Source organism: Protopterus annectens, chromosome 7.part0 (genome assembly GCF_019279795.1).
Source record: "Protopterus annectens isolate FY-2018-M chromosome 7.part0, PAN1.0, whole genome shotgun sequence".
NCBI lineage: Eukaryota > Metazoa > Chordata > Ceratodontiformes > Protopteridae > Protopterus > Protopterus annectens.
The window spans coordinates 1328471819-1328493710 of record NC_056739.1 but is presented as its reverse complement, the minus strand read 5'-3'; the positions used below and the strand labels follow the sequence as shown (position 1 = coordinate 1328493710).

At 37.3% G+C, this 21892-nt stretch overlaps 2 protein-coding genes across 3 annotated transcripts in view; both read right to left on the bottom strand.

The window, feature by feature from the left end:
* Window positions 1–21892, bottom strand: part of LOC122807037 (cell surface hyaluronidase-like) — a 615869-nt gene that overhangs the window by 12586 nt on the left and 581391 nt on the right. Inside the window, exons 23-24 of the mRNA XM_044077936.1 lie at window positions 13502–13665; window positions 4943–5049 (exon numbers count right to left, since the gene is read on the bottom strand). Of these exons, the coding sequence (XP_043933871.1) occupies window positions 4943–5049; window positions 13502–13665 (271 nt within the window). The remainder of the gene's footprint in view (window positions 1–4942; window positions 5050–13501; window positions 13666–21892) is intronic.
* Window positions 1–21892, bottom strand: part of LOC122807038 (cell migration inducing hyaluronidase 1) — a 378711-nt gene that overhangs the window by 221895 nt on the left and 134924 nt on the right. The gene's annotated exons all lie outside the window — the stretch shown is intronic.

Below are 21892 nucleotides of genomic sequence, written 5' to 3'. Positions count from 1 at the left end.
GAATCTAGTGGTTCTTATGCTGTCCTTTTTATGTGCAAAAGGTTTATCAAAGCTGGATCCAAGGATGCTTCGTATGCCAGGCATAGATCACCCATCAGTAACCTGTAGGAGACAGAGTATAAAGAAACAGCTTTAAGGCAATCCATATAGGACAATTTGTTTATATCCTGGATCCAACTACTAAGAAACCTTTGTAGGCATTCCAACTGTTACATATGTCTGGTCAGGTTCATGCTGAAGTGGGTACTATATTCAATGATGGTCTGATAAGGGCCAAATAAAGTGGCACTATGACTTTCTTGAACTTGGATACTATGCCCTTACTTAGAAGTTGGGTAACACAGAAGTTTGTGCTGAATTTGTCAGCTAGCAGATTCGCTATGTCAGTCTGCTCACTGAAGGTGGCATCACTAATTGCCAGTTTGGCACATTGATGTATCCTGCCTTTGTGGTTATGGTCATAGCTGTAGAAGGCTTTGTGGCTGTTTTAGCCAGTTAGGCTACTTTGACCTCATAATTAGCCTTCTTGGACTTAACTTGTCCTCCTATTTTCTTGTTTAGTTTAATTAGAGAGCTCTTATCATTCTGGGAGTTGCTTTTTCTGATTTTAGCCACAACTTTTTTCTTTTGTTGTATACCCTATAAAGGTGAGGATTCCAACAGCATGGTTTATTTTTGGAATTAGTTTTGGGCTTATTTCTAGTAGGTACAGCAGCTTCTATATAGTCATTTATATGACTGTATAGGGCCTCTGCAAACAATTTCAAAGGTTGCTGGAGTTAGAAGAGGCACAGAATTTTGACAAGCAACCACTTAAAAAGATGTAATTTGCTTTGGAATAGTTTCTAACTGTTAGGGAGTTTGCTGGGGTTACTGAGTTGATTTTATTTTGAAGGATACACCTTTGTGATCTTACCTCACCAGTGAGGATGTGACACTGGGGGGTGTGCAACACTCTCAAGTTAAGGATATTTCTGTTAATAAAGTCTGGGAATCATTGTGCCTGTGAATTTGAGGCAATGTATGTTTCCCAGTCTACAGAAGGGTAGTTAAAGTCTACCACAAATAGGGTATTTGGTTTAATGGTGATTGTCTCCAGTAGGTCTAGGTATGAACTATGGGATTATTGGGACATAGAGGGAGACCTACACTTTGCTAGGATATGGTATAGGACTTTGTTTATGATGAATGACACATGGATAAACTCCAGCGCATCAACCTGCTTAACCAACCTAAAGGTATAGTTGTTGCTAATGTACAGAGAGACTCCTCCACCTTTTGTCCCTCTCTGAGTAGCTGATGGTCTAAAGGTGTGGGCAGCATATTAGGGAATTAACTTTTTCCCAAAAGTATACATTTTTGTGTTAAGAGCAACATGTGAAGGCACATGCACACAGAAGGAATACATTTATTAGTGGAAAGATGTATTACTGAAAACATAATTACATACCATTTACAAACACATACAGACACACATGTATGTATATAAGCACACAATTACACAAGTATCCAAACTACAGAATACAAAACATAAATACATCTTGTTCATTGCTGTACATGCTCACTGCAGATCAGCTCCTTAAACAATATGAATTAATTCTTTAACAACTTTTCTCAGCCCTAGTTAAGAAAAAAATATATGCAGATTGTAAGCACTACAAACAAACCCTGATCCAAAAGCAACTCTCCCCCCAAAACAAACCTTTACTATCCAAATCTAATATGTATCAAAAATGGATTTTGGCTACCCACCCCCAGTACCATGTCACAAATGGATGTAGCCCTTGCTGTGATACAGTCAACAAGGTTTGATTAGTAGTGAAGGTACTACATGGAGTGGGTGAGAAAGATAGGAGTGAGTGGGCATTGTCGGCTCACCCATCATTGGGGGAAGAAGGCAGCTCTGGTCCATGAACTGGATAGTGCATATTGGGAAGTCTGGGCTTTGACATCACCACCCTTCAAGTAGCACTTAACATTATGGAAACAGCTTAACATGGCATTGGCAACCTCCAAACATTCAACCCCTCACAGTTTGGCTTTGTCAAGGGGAGGTCACATCTGTTAAACTTGGTCGACTTCTTTGAGACAATCACCAAAGCCATGGAAGAGGGGAAGACAGTGCACAGCACCTACCTTGACCTGGTCAAAGCCTTCAACACTATTCCCCACTCGGGTGTAACAGAAAACTCTCTCAGCTAGGCATCAATCTGTATGTTACCAGATGGGTAGCTAACTGGCTCACTGATAGAACCCACCTACTCAAAATAGGGGAAGTCACCTCAAGCAGTAGACCCATAATGAGTGGCATACACCAGGGTTCAGTCTTGGGGACTCTATTATTTGGGATATACTTTTCTGAGCTGTAGGGCAAAACCAGTGGGCTATAGCTGACCAAGTTTGGAGATGACTGCAAGATGGGCACTCTCATCAATTCCCCTAGTGATGTGGACATCCTCCCAGAGGGTCTCACACAAACAAATGACTGCTGCCAGAAACATGGCCTCAAGCTGAATACCAAAAAATGGATCATCATCCCTTTTGGGGACAGTGATGTCCCCACAAATTATCACATTAATAACAATGTCCTAAACCTGCAATCAGTCATGAGGGATTTGGGCACCCAGGTTGATAGCAACCTGACCTCTGACCACCACGTTGCTTCCATTGTACGGAAAGCTTTTTACATGGCCCACCTCATAAGTAAGGGTATCTCATCCAGAGACAAGGAGGTTATAACATCCCTGTATTCTTCCCTTATAGCGCCCATTAATGAGCACAATGCCCCACTCATCATGTACCTTGCAAAGCACATGCAGTAGCTGGAGAGACCACAGAGGTTTCTCACCAGGATCATCCAGGGCCTCAAAAATCTACCATACACAGATAGGCTAAAAGCCCTATCCCTCAACTCAATTTTATACAGACTCCTCAGAGGTGACCTGTGTCTGGCATACAAGGTAATCTCGGACCCTGCCTTGATGTGACTGCTGCATATCTGCAAGTCAAGCTAAACATGAATAACCCACACACAAGGCCTCAACCTGGTGTGTGACATAAAAGGACTTGTTGATGAGACAGATCTGTGTCCCAGAGACTCCCCTATCTGTGGTATAGACTCCCTCTCCACGTCAAGCAGGGTACCTCTTTACACCTTTTTAGGTGCAACCTGGATAACTGGATGGGAAACAGAAAATATATCCCTGTGACAGGGGCATCGGGTGCTGACTTGTCTAAACATGGGTTAAACTCTTGGCTAGGCTTATAATTGCCTCAGGGCCAATAGCCTAGTAACTTCCTATAATCCTATGGCTTCTTGAATAAACACATACACCTCACTGTGTGAGTGGATTATAGCACAGGGGCAGAATTATATAACTGGCCTGAAAAGATGTGCATATTGGGGGCTATTACTTCTTTGGCACAGCCTTAACCCCACAACAAAATCAGGTGGGCAATTCTATACATTTTGTGGGTGCCTATATCACTTTGTTGAAGGTTCATTTCTATGAACCTTCGTTCATCGACCCTAATACAGCGAACGTTCACATCAGCAAATGTTCACTTCAACAACTGATTTACCCAGGGAAAGGAACGAGTTGGCCATCATAAGAAATGTCCCCTTTTCCCCACTGTAGTGTGATCTCAGAGTTGGTATATATAGTTGAGGGAGTGATATGGGCAAAGCCGCCACCTATGGATGGGTTTGAAATATTGTGCTTTATCTGACAGTTGGAATGCTGGGTAACTCTTTCATTTCCCTGGGTAAGTTGTTCATTGAAGTGAACATTCTCTGATGTGAACGTTCACTGTATTAGGGTGGATGAATGAAGGTTCGTGGAAATGAACCTTTGATGAACTGATACCGATCCATTTTGTGGCTATAGCTGCTATGTAAGTTTCATATGAAAGGCCATCATTTATACTCTCCAAAGTCTTTTATTACTTTGTCAGCTTTTAACTGTTGTCTATCAACAGAATATAAAAATAATGGGATCTTTTTCTGTCATATGCCAGAAGTTTTCATTTTTTTTGGCATTGAAGGCAAGGTAATACTTGTTAAGCCAGTCTACTGCAATGTTATGCGCTAGTTGAAGGGTGTCGACATTAAAGGAGTTGAGGACAATTCTCCCAGGTTTGCAGTCATCTATAAGTTTGGTAAGGCAGGTACTCAAGTCAGTTTTGGCAAATGAGAAAAAGTTGACAAAAAGGAGTGGCAATAGAATAGAACTATGAGGGACTCCGCTAATGACAAGGTATGATGAGGATAGGACTCCTTCTTTCTTGTTGTGCTCAACTACATAGCCAGCTGTGGACCAAGGTTATTACATCATCAAACTTTATCTCCCTATGTATAAAACTGATTCCATCATTGAGTATAGTGTCAAGCACTTTGGCATGCCATAATCTTACATTACATTAAATGCATCACATTCAAGGCCAGTCCCTAAAAATGACCTCAAAACTAAAGAAAAAACATCATGTTATGTATTTAGTGCAATTACAGGGCTGTGCACTGAATAGACACTACCTTGTAAGATACTTGCCCATGATACATCAGATGAATTTAGAACTTAAAGAAAAGTTTTGAGGAAAGGCACATAGTCATCAGCTAGCCAAAGGTTTCAATATATGCATTTGGAATTTAAAGTAAAGACTGAAGAAAGACATTTATTTGTGGCCTTGTTATAAGGAGTCATGCTTCGGTTTTGGGTTATTTAACTATATATTACATGTTTTTTTTCATGCAGGAGTTCTGGTTAATACCTGACACTGTTTCCAGTAGAAATGACATGACTTTAGTTCCTGTATTTAACAATTCTGTATATCATGAAGTATAAGCTGACATCACTACAAAGGCAGTATTGCTTGATTTTGTACTGCAGACCACATTATCAACATTAAACAATATTTTCACAGCATGCAGATACCATTTAGTCACCTTTCCTGAAGAACTCTATTGGTTTTGCAGAGCCTAACTTCATGAATGATGAACCTCCGTTGTTTGTCAGATTTCCAATATGGCTTGAACACACTAAAACAACTGACCTGTGAATATCAAAAAATCATAATAATAACATCAATGTCCAGAACTTTGAAAAATATCTATGTGTTGAGACATTTAATTGAACTATCAAACCTAAGAAGAATCAAATAAACAGTACTGAAAGCTATCACAGTTTATATCCTGAGCAAGTACATGAAGCTAGGAAGAGGATTTCAATCAGTAAAGGTTAAAACGTTAGTACATGCGAAAAGTAAGACATAAGCCACACAGAACATAAATAGATGACCTCTTGATTTTTTTAAATGTTCTGACTTTGATTAAATATTTAAATTATAAGAATCACAATATGCGGCTTGAGTGGCAAAGATGTACAGTAGTTAGCATTGCTGTGTTATAGTGATTCATTGGATTTCTAGTTCATTTCTTGGCTAGAGGACTCTTCTTTTTGTATGCAATATGTACATCCTCAATGTCTGTGTAGATTGTTGTCAGGTGCTCAGTTTTCTTCAAAATCCCATCGATATTGTGTAGCTGAAATGGCAGCCCTCCAGACTGCTCATCAATGTGTATGCGATGTGTGACAGTGAGGGTATATGTGTATCCTGCAACACACTAGTGTTTTGTCCAAGATTAGCTTCTCTTCCTTGTACTTGAGTGATGTGGTTGACCACAGCTTCCTAACAACCTTGAACCGAGTCGACTGGGTAACTGCACACTGAATGAATGAAAAATTTTGTGCAACATTCTTAAATTAAAAACATCACAGAGCAGAATGAGATCCAGTCTTTCTGCAGCAAACAAAATTAAAATAATCACAGTACACACTGATTCACACCTCCAAGACAGCCTCTATTAAAATATATCAAATATGAAATTCCTTCCAAATGGAAACAAGCTCCTTAATCACATTAGTTAATGCATTTACCAAAGGACTCTAAAATATAGTCAGTGATAAAACTATCTGTAATGGCATAATGTTTTTAACTAATTCCTAAGACAGTACGTAAACTATGCAGTTACCTACCCAGATGGCCTAAGTACAGAATATTTTCTTTTCTTTCACTTTTTTTCTCTTTTTTTTGAGACACTAATATAAAATGCTAAATCTTTTAGTAGTTATTCCCACACAATAAAAAGGATTCAAATTACTTTAAGAGCTTTTTGCTTTGTTTGGGGTTGTTTGCTTTCTTGTTTGGTTGCTACTTTGGAAGTATGAAGAACTAAATCTAATCTGGGTATCGGTATTTCAACATTACACGTCAGTGCTGTTTTAAATAACCAAAAGCTTATTTTGGCATTTTAGTGAATTACAAAGTGACACTCTAATGTTTAATAATCTTAATTCTGACTGTGTCTCATTATTTGTGAATGATACTATTTAAATATTCAAAGTATAATTATTGGAATATCAAACAATAAATTGTATTTCAATAGACACTTGATTAGTTTTTTTTTTTTTTTTTGCATTTTTGAATTCTGTATAGAAGAGCCTCAGTTATTTATATCTAGTTATATTTATTTACAATTCACCTGAGCAAGTCAATCACGTAACCATCCGTCAGAACAAGAAGCGTTACAAGCATTGGTAAATTATATACTACTGCACAAGTAAGAGATCGGCCCATAAAGAGAAGCATGAATACAACCCTAGAACAATCCAAATGTAACACATCTTTCACTTAAAAAATGATACAGAAAAGTAAAAAAACAGAACTACTTGCTAAACATGTTTTATCTCCACACAGACACAGAAGCTTTGAAAATAAAAGCAACTTAAAACTGTTGGCCAAAATTTAACCAAAGTATTAAAGTAATAATCAGATTTTTGCTGTACACTGTACAGAAATGACCTACCTGTGCATTTTAAGCTACTCGGACCTCAGTCCAGTAATTCCATCACTTTGTAAATACTATACAGTCCAAAGCTAGACACTGATTTTTACTTAATTAATTCAAGGTTTTAAATCTTAAATGACAATTTATGCAAAGCTCTTATGCTGTGTCAGAACACTGACTTTCCTTGGATGCTGTCAGAGGAGGGCTGCTAGGTAGAAAGCCAGAGAAACAGAGAGACCAACAAACTGATAAACAGATGCCAGAGGAAGGACTGATAATTTTGAAAATCTGACTCATTTTTCACTGCATGATAATGTAGTGTTGAGTTCATAGTACAGATGTAAAATACAGTTATTTTGCAAGTATACTGTATAATTCATGATGGATTTGAACCATTAATGTCCTTGAAAAAAATATTTTACCCAAAATAGCCTCATAAAATTATTACAAGTCTGCTACACTTTGTTTCCACTTTAGCAGTATACTTTGTTCCATTTAATGTTACAAAGTCACTATCTCTATGTAGGAATGATGGTCGTACTGAAATACTGAATGTATATCTTTCAGAACTCTTAAGCCTTAAAAAAATGTTTGAAGTCGTCAAAAAGATGCTGCACGTTTCCATTGAATAACCACTAGAGTCTGTGTACTGTTCGGACTTAATTGTTTTATTTGGAATCCTGAGCTGTGTCCCAAGTGGTCAGTCAGCTCATGATTTAGTACTTGGCATGATACATCTTCTGCTAGCAAAATTCTAAAGAAATTAGAAGTTTTATTCCATGATGTTATTTCAGTTATTCCTAAAAAATCTGCCAAGTGATCTTTATCCAATTTGTATCACAGTGATTGTAAATCTCCTGCAGGTCTTACAAAGTTTAAGACACGTTTTCATTCCCATTGTTATTGCATTGAAGCCTTATACAAATTATAGAAAACTACATTTAGAATTACTTAACTTATTTTTGTTGTGTTTGAGGGCAATATGGATAATGAATTAAGATCTCATTTTGTTTAAATACAGCCTAGGAGACCATCAAGAAGCCTAGCCCAATTTTCCAATTGCCCCAGAGCACTACCAGATTAAATGACTTGGTCTGACAGTAGGCAAATAAAGTCTGAAGGAAACAAACTCTTTGACAACTGGAAGCAGCTTATTAACAGCTCTTAGCCTTAATCCCGTGTACTAACCAACAGACCACAATTCCCTTGTCACTGATGTTACTCTGATTGTGAAGTCACCAGGAGAAATCCTGGCAAAATGAGAGTAAGATAATACTGAAATTCTTGAAACACTTTCCGGAAACTATCTTTATACAGTTAAGCTCACTGTTGCTTCCTTTGACACTTTCCTTCATGCCTCTCTGTTTATTCATGTCCTGTAACTCTTGCCCCCTCTCCCATCCTCCTGAAATATGGAGAGCTAGCATACCTCAGAAATGTCTAGATTTTCACAGAATGTCCAAATTTTTGCCTCTTATTTTTGGCCAGTCCCTCAAAAAGTTGTGGTTTTCTGGAAAACCATTGAGCACTGATGTCACTAACTAATAACAGACTTGTGAATTTCAGACTTAACATCTTCAAGAAAATGCATACTAATGCAAAATCTTTTAGTATATCAACTTTCTGCTATATTTAAAAATTGTTTATCTTATTTGTGTCTTTGCCCCCCCCCCCCCGCTTTGTCCAGATTTCTTGCTCTTGGAAGTTGGGAGGTATGAGAGCTGGTTTTAGATCTGCTCCTCCTACACCATGTAAATAATGTGTGCTACCCATAACCCTAACTCTGCCTGTCCCTAACCTCAATACTACTCTTTACATTAGCAAAAGTCCTTTCCATAATACTACCACAACACATTTCATTTAGACACATGTGACATATCACTAATTTAAACTCTTTGTAGCCCTTACTTGAACAGTAATCCACAAATATTTACACATACTCATACCCTTTAATGCATAATCCTTCACTATATCTGAACATTTCAGTATTAAACATGAATCCAACACTTACCATGGTCACAACTACTCAATCGTCCTTCTTTCAACAGCACCAGCATTCAACAAGCATGCTTTCAATTGATATCCACAGAGGTCCACTGTCGAAATAAATATCCCAGCCTTGGAAATATTCGTACTATCACCATCAACAACTTCAAAGAAAAGACTACTACATGCTTACAAATCTGATTAAACAAGTCATACTTTTGTTGTTTTTATTTTCTCATTCACATAAGAGGTGCAAATAAATAACTTTTGTCAGGCATTTTCCCATAACATTGCAAACTGATCAATTTGAGGCATTTGTGATGGACATCAATAATGAGTTTTACTACAGCCTATTTAGTGTAATCTGGTCGTGGTTTTAACTTCATTACAACAACTTTGCAAAGATAAGCTATCTGGTTGCAGCCATTAAAAAAACACTGCTTTTGCAGTTTCTAACTATATGCTGATAGTTGTGAGACTCCTCCCTTCTTCATATTTATGTGACTGCAGAGTTGATAATTATAAATGTTAGGATGTGGGAATTAACCCTCCCCCACATGGGTTACAGAGAGCTTTCTCTGCAAAAACATGCTTACAGTGTTTGGTGCATTTCCCAACCAGTTCTGCTTATGAAGCTGGATGCATTTTGAGCTTTCACTTGATGAGTCATATGGGAACATCAGAGACACTACTCAAGCATTTGGTGTATTCATATAAAAATGCAAAGTGATGCTTGTTGGTGCTGGTTAGCAAATAGAAATGAAAACAACAAGGTTGTGTACAGCTATATCCCTGTTACTTATAATATTCCCCACTTAGGCTGCCATGATGCAGGGAAAGGGCAAATATTAATCTCTAATAGAACAACTACTTCTTTTCTTACTAACTTTAGAACATAAATACAATGCTTCCAAAACACTGCCCTCCAATTTTTCTGGTTCACGCACCCATCTTTTAAAAAAGATATATCTCTCATTTAATATATACTGCAAGTAAAAAAAAAAAAATTTCCATTGATACTGTACTTAACAGATGAAAGATTAATACCCTTAAATGAGCATTAACATCTAACATTTAATAGTGAAGACTTAAGAAGCCAAACATAAGATGACCAGTTCAAACTAGAACGCATGTTAAATAATAACTTTAAAGTACTGCATGTTTGTCAACCTGTATGGCCATGTTTTTACGTGCCTCTTAAAAAGTTAATATTTAAGTTCTAAGGATAATGTGAATGTGAATGACTCCAACAATCAGAATCAGGAATGTTTATATTTTTGGTTTTAAATACGTCTTAGTTATACGTTTCCACTTAGTATAACAGAATCATGATATAATAAGTGTACAGTTTTCTTAATAACGGGTTATATGTGAGGTGTCAGCACATACCAGACATTGCTTTATTTTGAAAACTGGGCTGCCCTGCTCAGGTACTTAGTTTCTTCAAGGATTACTAGAACATGTTGAATACCTTCTCAGTAATCTAGTTTAGCTCATACTTCTGCTTTCTGGAAAACCCATAGAATGTACAAGGATCTGTTTTGAAACCTTAAATTGTAAAAAAAAAAAAAAACCCTGAACAGCAAACAAAATTAGGCAAACACATTTAAACATACACCCAACAGAACTGTGGTTGATACATATTAAAACTAATTCCACAATTATAGAGCTGTGAAAAAAAGAGAAACACATAGTAATGGTGAAAGAATAAGGGTTTCAGAACTGTGAACACCCAGTAAGGATTACAAAAAACAATCTAAAACTTGCAATTTCAGGGAGTTAGGATTGTAGAGATAGCATTTTTGGAGTTACTAGTGGGAAAATGGCAGAGTTCCCCTGGAGGTATTTACCACACCCACATATTGGTGACCTCTTGAAGAACAACACATTCATTTTGTTCTGCAGCAGATTTATATAATTAATGTATTTAAGTATGTGCTGTACAGCAGTATAACATGCAATACACTGAACAATACAAAGCAATATAGTATGTGCTGTACTGCATGTATTATAAAATGCAATACTGAACAATACAAAGCAATATAGTATGTGCTCTACTACATGTATTAGAAAATACAATACACTGAACAATACAAAGCAATATATTTCAGATTTGCATTTTTGAGTATGATTTATGTCTTACTAGTACTACAGTATTTTCCTATTTCCAATACTTTCCTCTTTCCTCTTACCAATACTTTCTGTAGCACCTTCTGAGTGCTGTCTTCTGTCTGCTTCATGTTATTTGGAATATAACATTAGCAAAAAGGATCCACAGTTGGAAAAGATTTTCCATACTCTATTTTTAACCCCAAAGGCTTTCATCATACAGAATGGAAAATCATGTCTGTAAAATGCTATGCATAATGCAAGTGTATTACTCTTTTGACCATTCTAGAATGGTCATATATGTAGTGAATAATGCCATAACTGCAAAGAGGCAAATGTTTATGAGGAAAGCCTAAAGCATGTATGAAGTTGGTTAAATTTAAAGCTCAGGTAAGAGTAACTGTTTGGGAACATAGTGCTTTGAACTGCTTTTGAAATATTTGTACAATAAAGCAATATCTATTTGGTTATTAACTTAGTTATTCATTCATTTTACTTTATTAACTAGGATGGCACTGTTGAACAAGGCCCAGTTAGAGAAGGAAATGAGAGAAAATTACAAAAAATGAGAAACTACATATTAGAGAGGAAGTTTATGAAAAGGATTAAACAGATCAACAGGAGTCATTAAACCCCTATCTACTACAATATATTTATATATATGTGTGTGTGTATGTATATGTATATATATATATATATATATATATATATATATGTATATATATAAATATATATATATATATATATATATATATATATATTTATTTATACAGTGGATATAAAAAGTTTACACACCCCTGTTAAAATGCCAGGTTTTTGTGATATAAAAAAATGAGACCACAATATATCATTTCAAAACTTGTCCCATCGTTAATGTGACTATAACCTCTACAATTCAATTGAAAAACAAACAAATCTATTAGTGGAAAAATATAAAAAAAATGTACAATAAGCTGGTTGCATAAGTGTGTACACCCTTAAATTAATACTTTTTTGAATAACCTTTTGATTTAATTATAGCATTCAGTCTTCTTGGGTACATACCTGCCATCAATTAAAGAGACTGATTAACCCCAAATAAAGTTCAGCTGTCCTATTAGGATTTTCCTGACATTTACTCAGTTGCGTGCTACAGCAAAAGCCATGGTTTCCAGAGAGCTTACAAAGCATCAAAGTGATCTCATTGTTGAAAGGTATCAGTCAGGAGTAGGGTATAAACAAATTTCCACAGCAGTGGATATTCCATGTAACACACAGAAGACCATCATCAAAAAGTGGAGAAAATATGGGACAACAGTGACGTTGCAAAGAACTGGACGTCCCTCCAAAATTTATGAAAAGACAAGACAAAAACTGGTCAGAGAGGCTGCCAAGATACCTACAACACTGAAAGAGCTACAGGAATTTCTGTCAAGTACTGGTTGTGTACTACATGTGACAATCTCCCATATTCTCCATATGTCTGGGCTATGGGGTAGGGTTGCAAGACGGAAGCATTTTCTTACATATAAAAACATCCAGGCCCAGCTAAAATTTGCAAAACAATACATCAAGTCTCCCAAAAGCACTTGGGAAAATGTGTTATGATCTCATGAGACCAAGGTTGAACTTTTGGTTACAATTCCAAAAGGTACGTTTGGAGCAAAAGCAACACTTCACATCACTAAAGAAAACCATCCCCACGGAGAAGCATGGTGGTGGCAGTATCATGCTTTGGGGTTGCTTTTCTTCTGGGGCTTTAGTCAAGGTGGAGGGAATTATGAACAGTTCCAAATACCAGTCACTTTTGGCCCAAAACCTTCAGGCGTCTGCTAAAAAGTTGAAGATGAAGAGGAATTTCACCTTGCAGCACAACAATGACCCCAAGCATACATTCAAATCAACAAAAGAATGGCTTCACCAGAAGAAAATTAAAGTTTTAGAATGGCCCAGCAAGAGCCCAGACCTAAATCCAATAGAAAATATGTGGGATGACCTGAAGAGGGCTGTGCACAAGAGATGCCCTCACAATCTGACAATATGGAGCGCTTTTGCAAAGAAGATTGGGCAAATATTGCCAAGTCAAGATGTGCCATGCTGATAGACTCATACCCAAGAAGACTGAATGCTGTAATTAAATCAAAAGCTGCTTCAATAAAGTATTAGTTTAAGGGTGTGCACACTTATGCAACCAGCTTATTGTATGTTTTTTATTTTTTGTATTTTTTCCGCTAACAGATTTGCTTGTTTTTCAATTCAGTTGAATTGTACAGGTTATAGGTCATATTAAAGGTGGGAAAAGTTTTGAAAAGATTTATTGTGGTCTCATTTTTTTATATCACAAAAACCTGGTATTTCAACAAGGTGTGTAAACTTTTTATATCCAGTGTGTGTGTGTGTGTGTGTGTGTGTGTGTTATAAAAAACATGTAATAAATGATTATGCATACAAAGATATATATCACAGTTTTATATTTCACTGAAGTGATAAAGTCCTTTGTCTTTCTCTAAAGTAACAGATATGAAAACATTAACAATTTGTTATTTAAACAAGTTTGCATGCAAACATATTTCTTTTGCTTACCTTTCTTTAATACGATTTCTAATATAATTGTTAATCATTTCAGTATCACCATGATAAGCACTGACTGTATCAAAATATCGCCTGCTGATGACATTTCCAGAACAGGCATCTACCACCACAATAAAGAGACCCAAACCCTTAAATGGGAACACATCATCACCAATCTGAAACAAAAGAAAAGTTACCTCTGTGCAAGTGCAAATATTAACAGATATTATTGTTACTATGAAATCATATATTCTTATTGAACAAAGATGCAAAAAATCCATTAATCTTAGAATAAAAAAGACATTTTATAAATTATGTACTCAGACTTCCTTAAAGTCAAACTTGAAAGAAAAAGAATATGTTGCTGAATTTCAGAAAATATCAAACCTTGACTACTCCAATCATAGTTTTGAGTTGTTAAAATATGGATGGTAGTTCAAACAGTGAGAAAAATACCGCAGACCAAAATTTGCAGCATCTAGACATTAGAAATTATTGCTCAGACATTAAGCAAACATAAGAAACCACCAATCCTTTAAAAGCAGAGTGGGGGAATCTTTCCACCACCATCAAGCCAAGTTTAATTAACTGCACAGATGAGGATATGCCAGCAGTCGCATGACCCCTGAGGTACCTACAGAAAATGAAAGCAGGTGGTTCTTTCAAATTATACAACAGCCCCCCATTAATATTCCAAAACGTGCATACTGATTGGTCAGCGTGCACATTGTAAATCAGAGTTATAGTAATGGAAAAAATTCTGGTCGCCCGGACTTTTTCCATTAGTATAACTCTTTTTTTTTTTTTTTACAGCAATGGAGAACGCAAGATCTCCGTTGCTTTTTACAACCTGTCTCGCTATGTTAAATGAGTTTAACATAGCGACACAGCTTAAAAAACGTAACAGAGATCTTCCTATCTCTGTTGCGTTTTTTTAAAGGTGTCTCGCTATGTTAAATGGGTTTAACATAGCGAGACAATTCTCTGTTGCTTTTTTAAAAGCTATCTCGCTATGTTAAACTCCTTTAAGATAGCGAGACACTTTGTAAACAGCAACGGAGATCTTGCTTTCTCCATTGCTTTTGCCCACAGCTCTGATGTACTGCGTAAGCATACGCATGCTCAGTACATCAGAACTGCCGCAGAATACCAGACAGCTGCGGAAGGGCAGCAAGGAGGCATTACACAATGCCATTATTTAGGAAAAGTATTTTTTTTTCTTAAATAATGTCATTGTATAATAGCAATAACCCACTTCTGGGTGTGGGTAATGCTGGATTTACCCACGGTTGTCTTTGTTTGGCCACTCGGGCTTCGCCCTCATGACCAAACCACACCAACCGTGGGTAAATCCAGCATTACCCACACCCAGGAGTGGGTTATTGCTATATTATACAAGCAACTGACTTTGCCATCTTTTTAGCTTTAAGGTAAAATGCATTACTTCAACTGATCAGGTCCTAGCATACTCACACTGGTGAGGTTAATGGGTGCAATACAAGGATTTTAAAAAAAATCTGTGGTATAGCAGTATCCATGAATTGCACTACACAGCTTTTATGCCTTAAAAGAGAATGACTAAGCAAGCAACTGCCAGTGGGTGGTTACTGGTTAACTGGAGTGGGACTAGGGACAAACACATGAGCACAAAGAATGTTTAGAAATGGTATTTTCAAAGTAGTACACACAACAGAAAGTGCAGCAAACTCTTTAGGTAATGAAGGGGGAGGGATGGCATAATGGTTAATATCCTTACCGCAAAGATACAAAGAACAGGATTTGATTATGACTTCTTGTTATTGGCTAAGATTGTAACAGTCTGCAGACTGATAGCCTATTATTTGCATATGTGCAAATGAACCATAAACCACAATTCTGGGGTTTGGTGCGACAGAGAGAAATGTCCACTGGATCATTCACAGTAAATAATGTCACTTAATTACTGTTAATCACTTTACTCAGAATCAGTATGGAAATGTTGATTTAAGGAGAGCAAACTGGACTTTGTCATGTAATATAAGACATAGAATGTATCATCTACTCGTATCGCAACAAAGCCTTCCTTCATTGTTATGATCACAGTTACATTAGGTTATATCTTGATTTTTTTTCAACAGGAAGCATACAGGGCAAACCATACAATTTTTTTAAAAAAGAAAATAAATAAAGATGTGTAGCATATCAGCTTTCGCTCTAAGACAAGCCATTTTCATTCAGAATGTGTAATAATGAAAATTAGAGTTGTTCAACTAAGGAAGGAAAAGGATTCTTTATTGTCTCAGATAATAAACAAGTTGGTATGAATTTGAGACATTAATTCAAGAACTTCACCTCTATAAATCTGTTTCTCAAATATGTAACAAAATAGACTATACTATTTGCGTTCTCATAGACAACTGCAGTAAATTATGTACATTTACTTAGCTGTTTTCTATTAAGCCCTATATACAGTATATAAAACTTTTATAAAAGTAAATCAAAATTGTTTTAGACTAGGATAACAAAAGCTCAGATGCAGTTAGAATAAATTACCTTTTATGTCTTCTTTAATCAAAACACAATTATTTTAACCTAACTATCTAATAAACTTTGGAGGTCATGAGTTAAAATGGTGACACTACCAAAGCTGCAAAACACACAGACACAAAAATTGGGTCCCTTTGCACTCTGCAACATGGGGGCTAGCCCCATATCACTACACTATATATATATATATATATATATATATATATATATGTGTGTGTGTGTGTGCGTGTGTGTGTGTATACATATGTGTGTGCGTGTGTGTGTGTGTGTGTGTATGCGTGCATGATTTTGCATATATATAATATGGCTGGTTTGTGTAGAGAAAAGCTCTAGAGTACATTGCATATTGTATAAGTGAAATCAAAACATATGTTAGGAAGTTAAATTTAGCTTTAATGTTTAAAGGGAAAAGTGACCATAGAAAGGACAGTGGTAATCTGTAAGCAGTTTTATGCCTGTAATGAATACGAACATTCAATTGTATGAAAGAATCGTTACGCAAGAGATATATCAGTTAAACAATAAAATTACTAAGAGAAGAGTGAAATACAATTTAACAAAAGAAGAACTTAATGTATTGGGAGAGTTTAGAAGTAACAACAATATGAGTTATGAAGCCTGACAAAGGCGGTGGCGATCTATGAAGCCATGGAATATAATGTAAAAATGTATGAATTGTTGCATGAATCAGGAAATTATGCTGTCATATCCATGAATGAGGTCAATATAGAATACAGAAGAATAGATCTATATATTGAAGAGTATTTATTGGATTGTAGGATTACTGAGGAGTTATATAACTTCTTTAGGGTAGAGTATCCAGTTATGTCTACCTTAGTAGGTATTCCTAAGGTACATAAAAATCCATCCAACTCCCCATTTAGGCTAATAATATCAGGAAGCAAGTCCAAGACCTTTCCTTTGGGAATAGCAGTAGACTCCATGCTTAAACACATACATGGGAAAGTAGGACACATGGTTAAAGACTCTTGGGAATTCTTAATGAAGTATCCAATTAATCTAGGAAATAAAAAAATATTATTTGCTTCCATAGATGTAATTGATTTGTTTATGTGTATTCCCAAGACACAAGGTATGGAAGCATTTACCAACAACATTCGGAAGTATAGTGATTTAGAATGGGACAGAATTAGTTTGATTACAGAATTCATGTCCATAGTATTGGAAAACAACTTTATATACTATGAAGGTGAGGTGTTCAGGCAAACTAAAGGAGTAGCTATGGGGGCAGCATGCGTCTCCATTTATGCTAACTTGGTGATGTTAGATTGGGAGGAAAAGGTAATATTTCAAAGTGAGTTTTATTTCAACATCAAATATTACTCACATTTTCTGGATGATATATATATAATTTGGGAGGGGGAACAGGCCTCCTTTAACCACTTTGTGGAATACCCAAGTAGTGATTTTTTGAAATTTACATCAGTAAGTAGCACGGAAGGTGTGGCATACTTGGATACCAAGGTTATTAGAGATGGAAATAACTTTAAGTCAACTATACATAGGAAAGAAACTTTTTTAAATTCATATATAGATTACAATAGTAATCATCCAAGGAGGACTAAAATGAATATTTATAAGGGACAGTGCATACGGGCAGTGAGAATTACTTCAAGCTATACAGACATGTTAGAAGAAGTCGGAGAAAGAGGATATGATACGGATATGATGAACAAAGTAAATGCATATGTAATCAATGAATGGGGGAAGAAATATATCCCCCTGTTAGGAATGAAGTACAAGTCTACACTAGACAGTGATATTAATAAGGATGGTAATGATTCCAACAATTCTTTCAGAAGGGCATGTATTATAGAATATGGTCCATACAGTAACCAGATCAAAGAAATTTTGATGAGAAACTGGCACACATTAATGATAGATGAAGAAAAGTTAGAAATTTTAGGTTCTAAACTGATATTTGTTTATAAGATGGGTCACAATATGAAAAAATGTTACAGAGAAGTTATAAAACAAGCAGAGCAGGAAATCTCACACACACAACAAAATGTGGTACATGTCACCAATGTTTTGCTATTAATGAGGAGACAGAGATTATATTAAAGAATTACAATAGGACCAAAATTAATTTTAAGTGTGGTAATTGTAATACTAAAATGTTAATATATTTAGCTAAATGTATGGTCTGTCCTTCATACTATATAGGGAAAACAGAACGAAACTTTAGAAAAATAATTTATTCTCATTTGTATAGTATAAGGACGAAAGACCAAAAAAATGTGTTGCTTAAACATATAGATAGCAAAGGTGAAAATCATTATTTCAAATTTGCTATTTTGGAAACAGTGGTTAGTAATCCAAGGGGTGGAAACATTAAGAATGTTTTGGCATACAAAGAGGTCTGTTGGCAGATTTTGACGGATGCCACAACACCTCCTAGATTAAATGAATACATATCCACAAAACCATTATTAGACATCAGTGGTTGAAATAATCCTGTGAATCTGATTTGTATATTAATTTGAGTTGCATATTTTTATGTATTCTTATGTTATTCAGTATTACAACATGGTTTATGGAAATTTTATAAAGATTTTTTAAGAAAAGTTGATTTTTAAAGGTCTACAACTTTAAGGAATTGAAACAGTTTTTGGTGCCAAATAGTTGTTTTTAAACTTGCATTATCTGTAGTATGAATGTTCTGAGGAAGCTCATGGTTAAGTGAGTGAAAGCGCTAAACATTGTATGGATTAAAACAGATTTTAATTACATATTTGTCTTTTCGTATGTGTTGAACACGGATATAGTCGTGAAAAGATTAGCGAATATAGGAGTGTTCTGTTTTATTCACTGCTGGATACATATTTATAGAGGTTATTGTAATAGGCCACACTAAAGTAAGCCTCGACTGTTAGTCATACTACCATTGGATAATAACATTGCACAGTAATAACTGGACACCCTTTTAAGGGCCTTTTAGTAGCTGATATTATTAGTTGGGTGGTGGCAGTAATTACTACTGTATAGTCTGGGTAAAGGGGCACAACTGGAGAATCTGTGCCAGCCTTTTCCAGGAGTGTCTGTGAAGTTGTATAAATACTTATTTCAAAGTGTGTGTGTGTGTGTGTGTGTGTGTATTGTGTCAGCTACTTGGGCAGGAACACGAAGCACTGGTTGGACAGAGAGGGTACTAGAGATTTTAGCTTGCCCAGCAAGGCAGAGACCTGGACCTGATAGCTGTGCCAGTGGGGAGTCTTATTGGGGACCTGGTGAGCAAGAGAGCAACCAGCCCCAGACTGACTGTGATCTCTGTGTGCACTTAAGGGAAATTGTTCTTTACTGTGTGTATTAATTATCCTTTTCTCTTCTATGAGATGACCTCCCTGGTGTTAATGGTGAGGATTGAGGTTCCCTGATTGCTGGGCCGGGGCACGGTTGTCACAGGTGTTTGGCAGTGGTGGGATCTACTTCACATACTAATTGGCTTGTAATGGTGTGGGGTAGAGCAAATTCCTGTAGCTTATGTACAGTGATCCCTAAAATGTTTTGTACTCTAAAACAGCCATGCAGTGTATAAGTTCAGATCACAATTGTTTTATTTATTTTGTTAGCTTAGTGTTAGTCAGGGTGAGCAGGCAGCATGTCAGCAGAGGAGTATGGAAAGCTGACAAGGAGCCAGCTGGCGGAGATATGCCAGGCTAGGGGACTGATGCATGGAAACATGACTGAAGCAGACCTGATTGCAGCCTTGGTTACAGGTGCATCAGAAAACAGCAGCCTGGAGGACAATCAGACTGACAGTGGAGATACAATATCCTCAGAGAATGGACAGCTCAACCTTTCTGCAGTAGACTTAAAAATCCAGCTGGAGCTGAAGAGACTTGAGTTGGAGGCCAGGCATATGGAACTAGAAGTAGCCGAGAAAATGAGGAGTCTAAAAGCTGAGGAAAATAAATGGCAGAGGAGGTATGAGAGGGAAATGCTGATTCTTCGCCAGAGTCGTGGAGGTAATGGGGAAGGGAGTAACCAGACCCCAGAAGCACAAAAGGTCAGTAAATTTCTTCCACAATTTAAAGACGGGGATAATTTTGATAGCTTCATTCATATGTTTGAGTGGGTATGTAAACAGTATGAAGTTGACCAAGGGCTCTGGGTATGATTCCTGACCACCTTACTCCATGGTAAAGCTGTAACTTCTTTAGCAAAAATGCATGACACTGACTGTTTTGATTATACTGCTGTAAAAAGACATTTGTTAGAATGTTTTAAGCTAACACCTGAAATGTATAGGAAAAAGTTTCATGAGCACAGATGCAAGGCAGATGAAAATGTATGTGAATATGTTGTTGAACTGAGCACTTATTTTCATAGCTGGGTGAGTGGATGTCAGGTCACCACTTTTGTAGGGCTGGCAGACCTTTTGGTAAGGGAACAAGCACTTAGCACTTTGCCTGAGGACATGAGGATCTGGTTAGCTGATAAACAGTGTGCTACTTCAGAGGAGTTGAGGAAGAAGGGAGACCTATACCTAGCAAGCAGGGCAACCCTGCACAGGAAAGGGACTCCTAGTACTTCTCATGGGACTAAAGGAACCCATGGTGGGCAGCACAGACTGCCCCAACACAATCTGCCAGTAGCAGGGGAAGCCACTAGTCCAGGTACACGACCAGAAGCTAGGGTTAAATGTTTTGAATGCAACCAGTGGGGCCATGTGGCATACAGAAGTCCACGGAGGCAAGGTGGGGAACCAAAGGTGAGGGAGCCAGTAAGTGGGAAAGACAAAATGCCAACAGTAGGCTGTCTTGAGACAACAGGAGTATGGAACTACCATCCTGCAGATGTCCTGAGAGGGAAGGATTTGGATGAGGCAGTACTATGTACTTATGCAGTTACATACAGTAAGGCAAGGAGACAAGTATGTGGGTCTGGTAGCCTGGGGGAGACCCAGACAGACTGCATAGTTGCAGCCAGGACTGCTGATGTGGTTACTCCAGGGAGTGAGCTATGCTGTAGCAGTAAGACTGAATGTGAGCCATAGCTGCTTGTGGGTACTGATGTTCCCTTGGACAGGGCAACTGCAAAGGTAGAGGTGAGTAGTAGTAGTACCCAAGCACTGCTGTCACAGGATGCCAGACTTCCTGTGGAAGGGGAGCTGGGAAGTGTTATGAGGAGAGACTTGAGACAGGCTCAGCTCTCAGACCCTACATTTCAAGGCCTGAGGAAGGAAGCTAGGGAGGCACCTCATTCTCAAGGGAAGGGGAAATCTGTATACTGTAACAAAGGGTTACTGGACAGACAGTGGACCCCTCAGGGAGGGCTATAAGGTGAGAGAGTATAGCAGTTGGTAGTGCCTAGAGCTTGCTATCTGGCGCTTCTAGCCATAGCCCATGAAATTCCCTCTCCAGGTCATATGGGCATAAAACGTACAAAGAGGCGTATTATGCAAAACTTCTATTGGCCTGGAATGTCTAGCCATAGTGTGGGCACTACAAAAACTTCAGACTTATCTGTATGGAAGAAAATTCACTGTGAATACAGATAACAACCCTCTAACATGGTGAAAGAGAGCCAGTCAGCAACATGCCAAGTTACTAAGATGGAGTCTGGAGTTGCAAGAATATGATATCTCAGTGCAGCACCGCAGTTGGAGTAGCAATGCCAATGTAGATGAGCTCTCAAGACAGGGAAAGGGGTGAGGTACACCCACATAGACCCAACACTCTCAAGTGATGTTTCTCAAGGGGCACTTGAAAAACTTGCTTGAGTTCCCCGGGGGAGAAGAGATGCGATGATTGGGGAGAGATGGGCGAAGGCTGCCAGCCTGGTCAAACAGAATTTGATATATAATTCTGGCATTTGTAAATAAATGTAAAATACAGGCATGTTTCTTGTGTG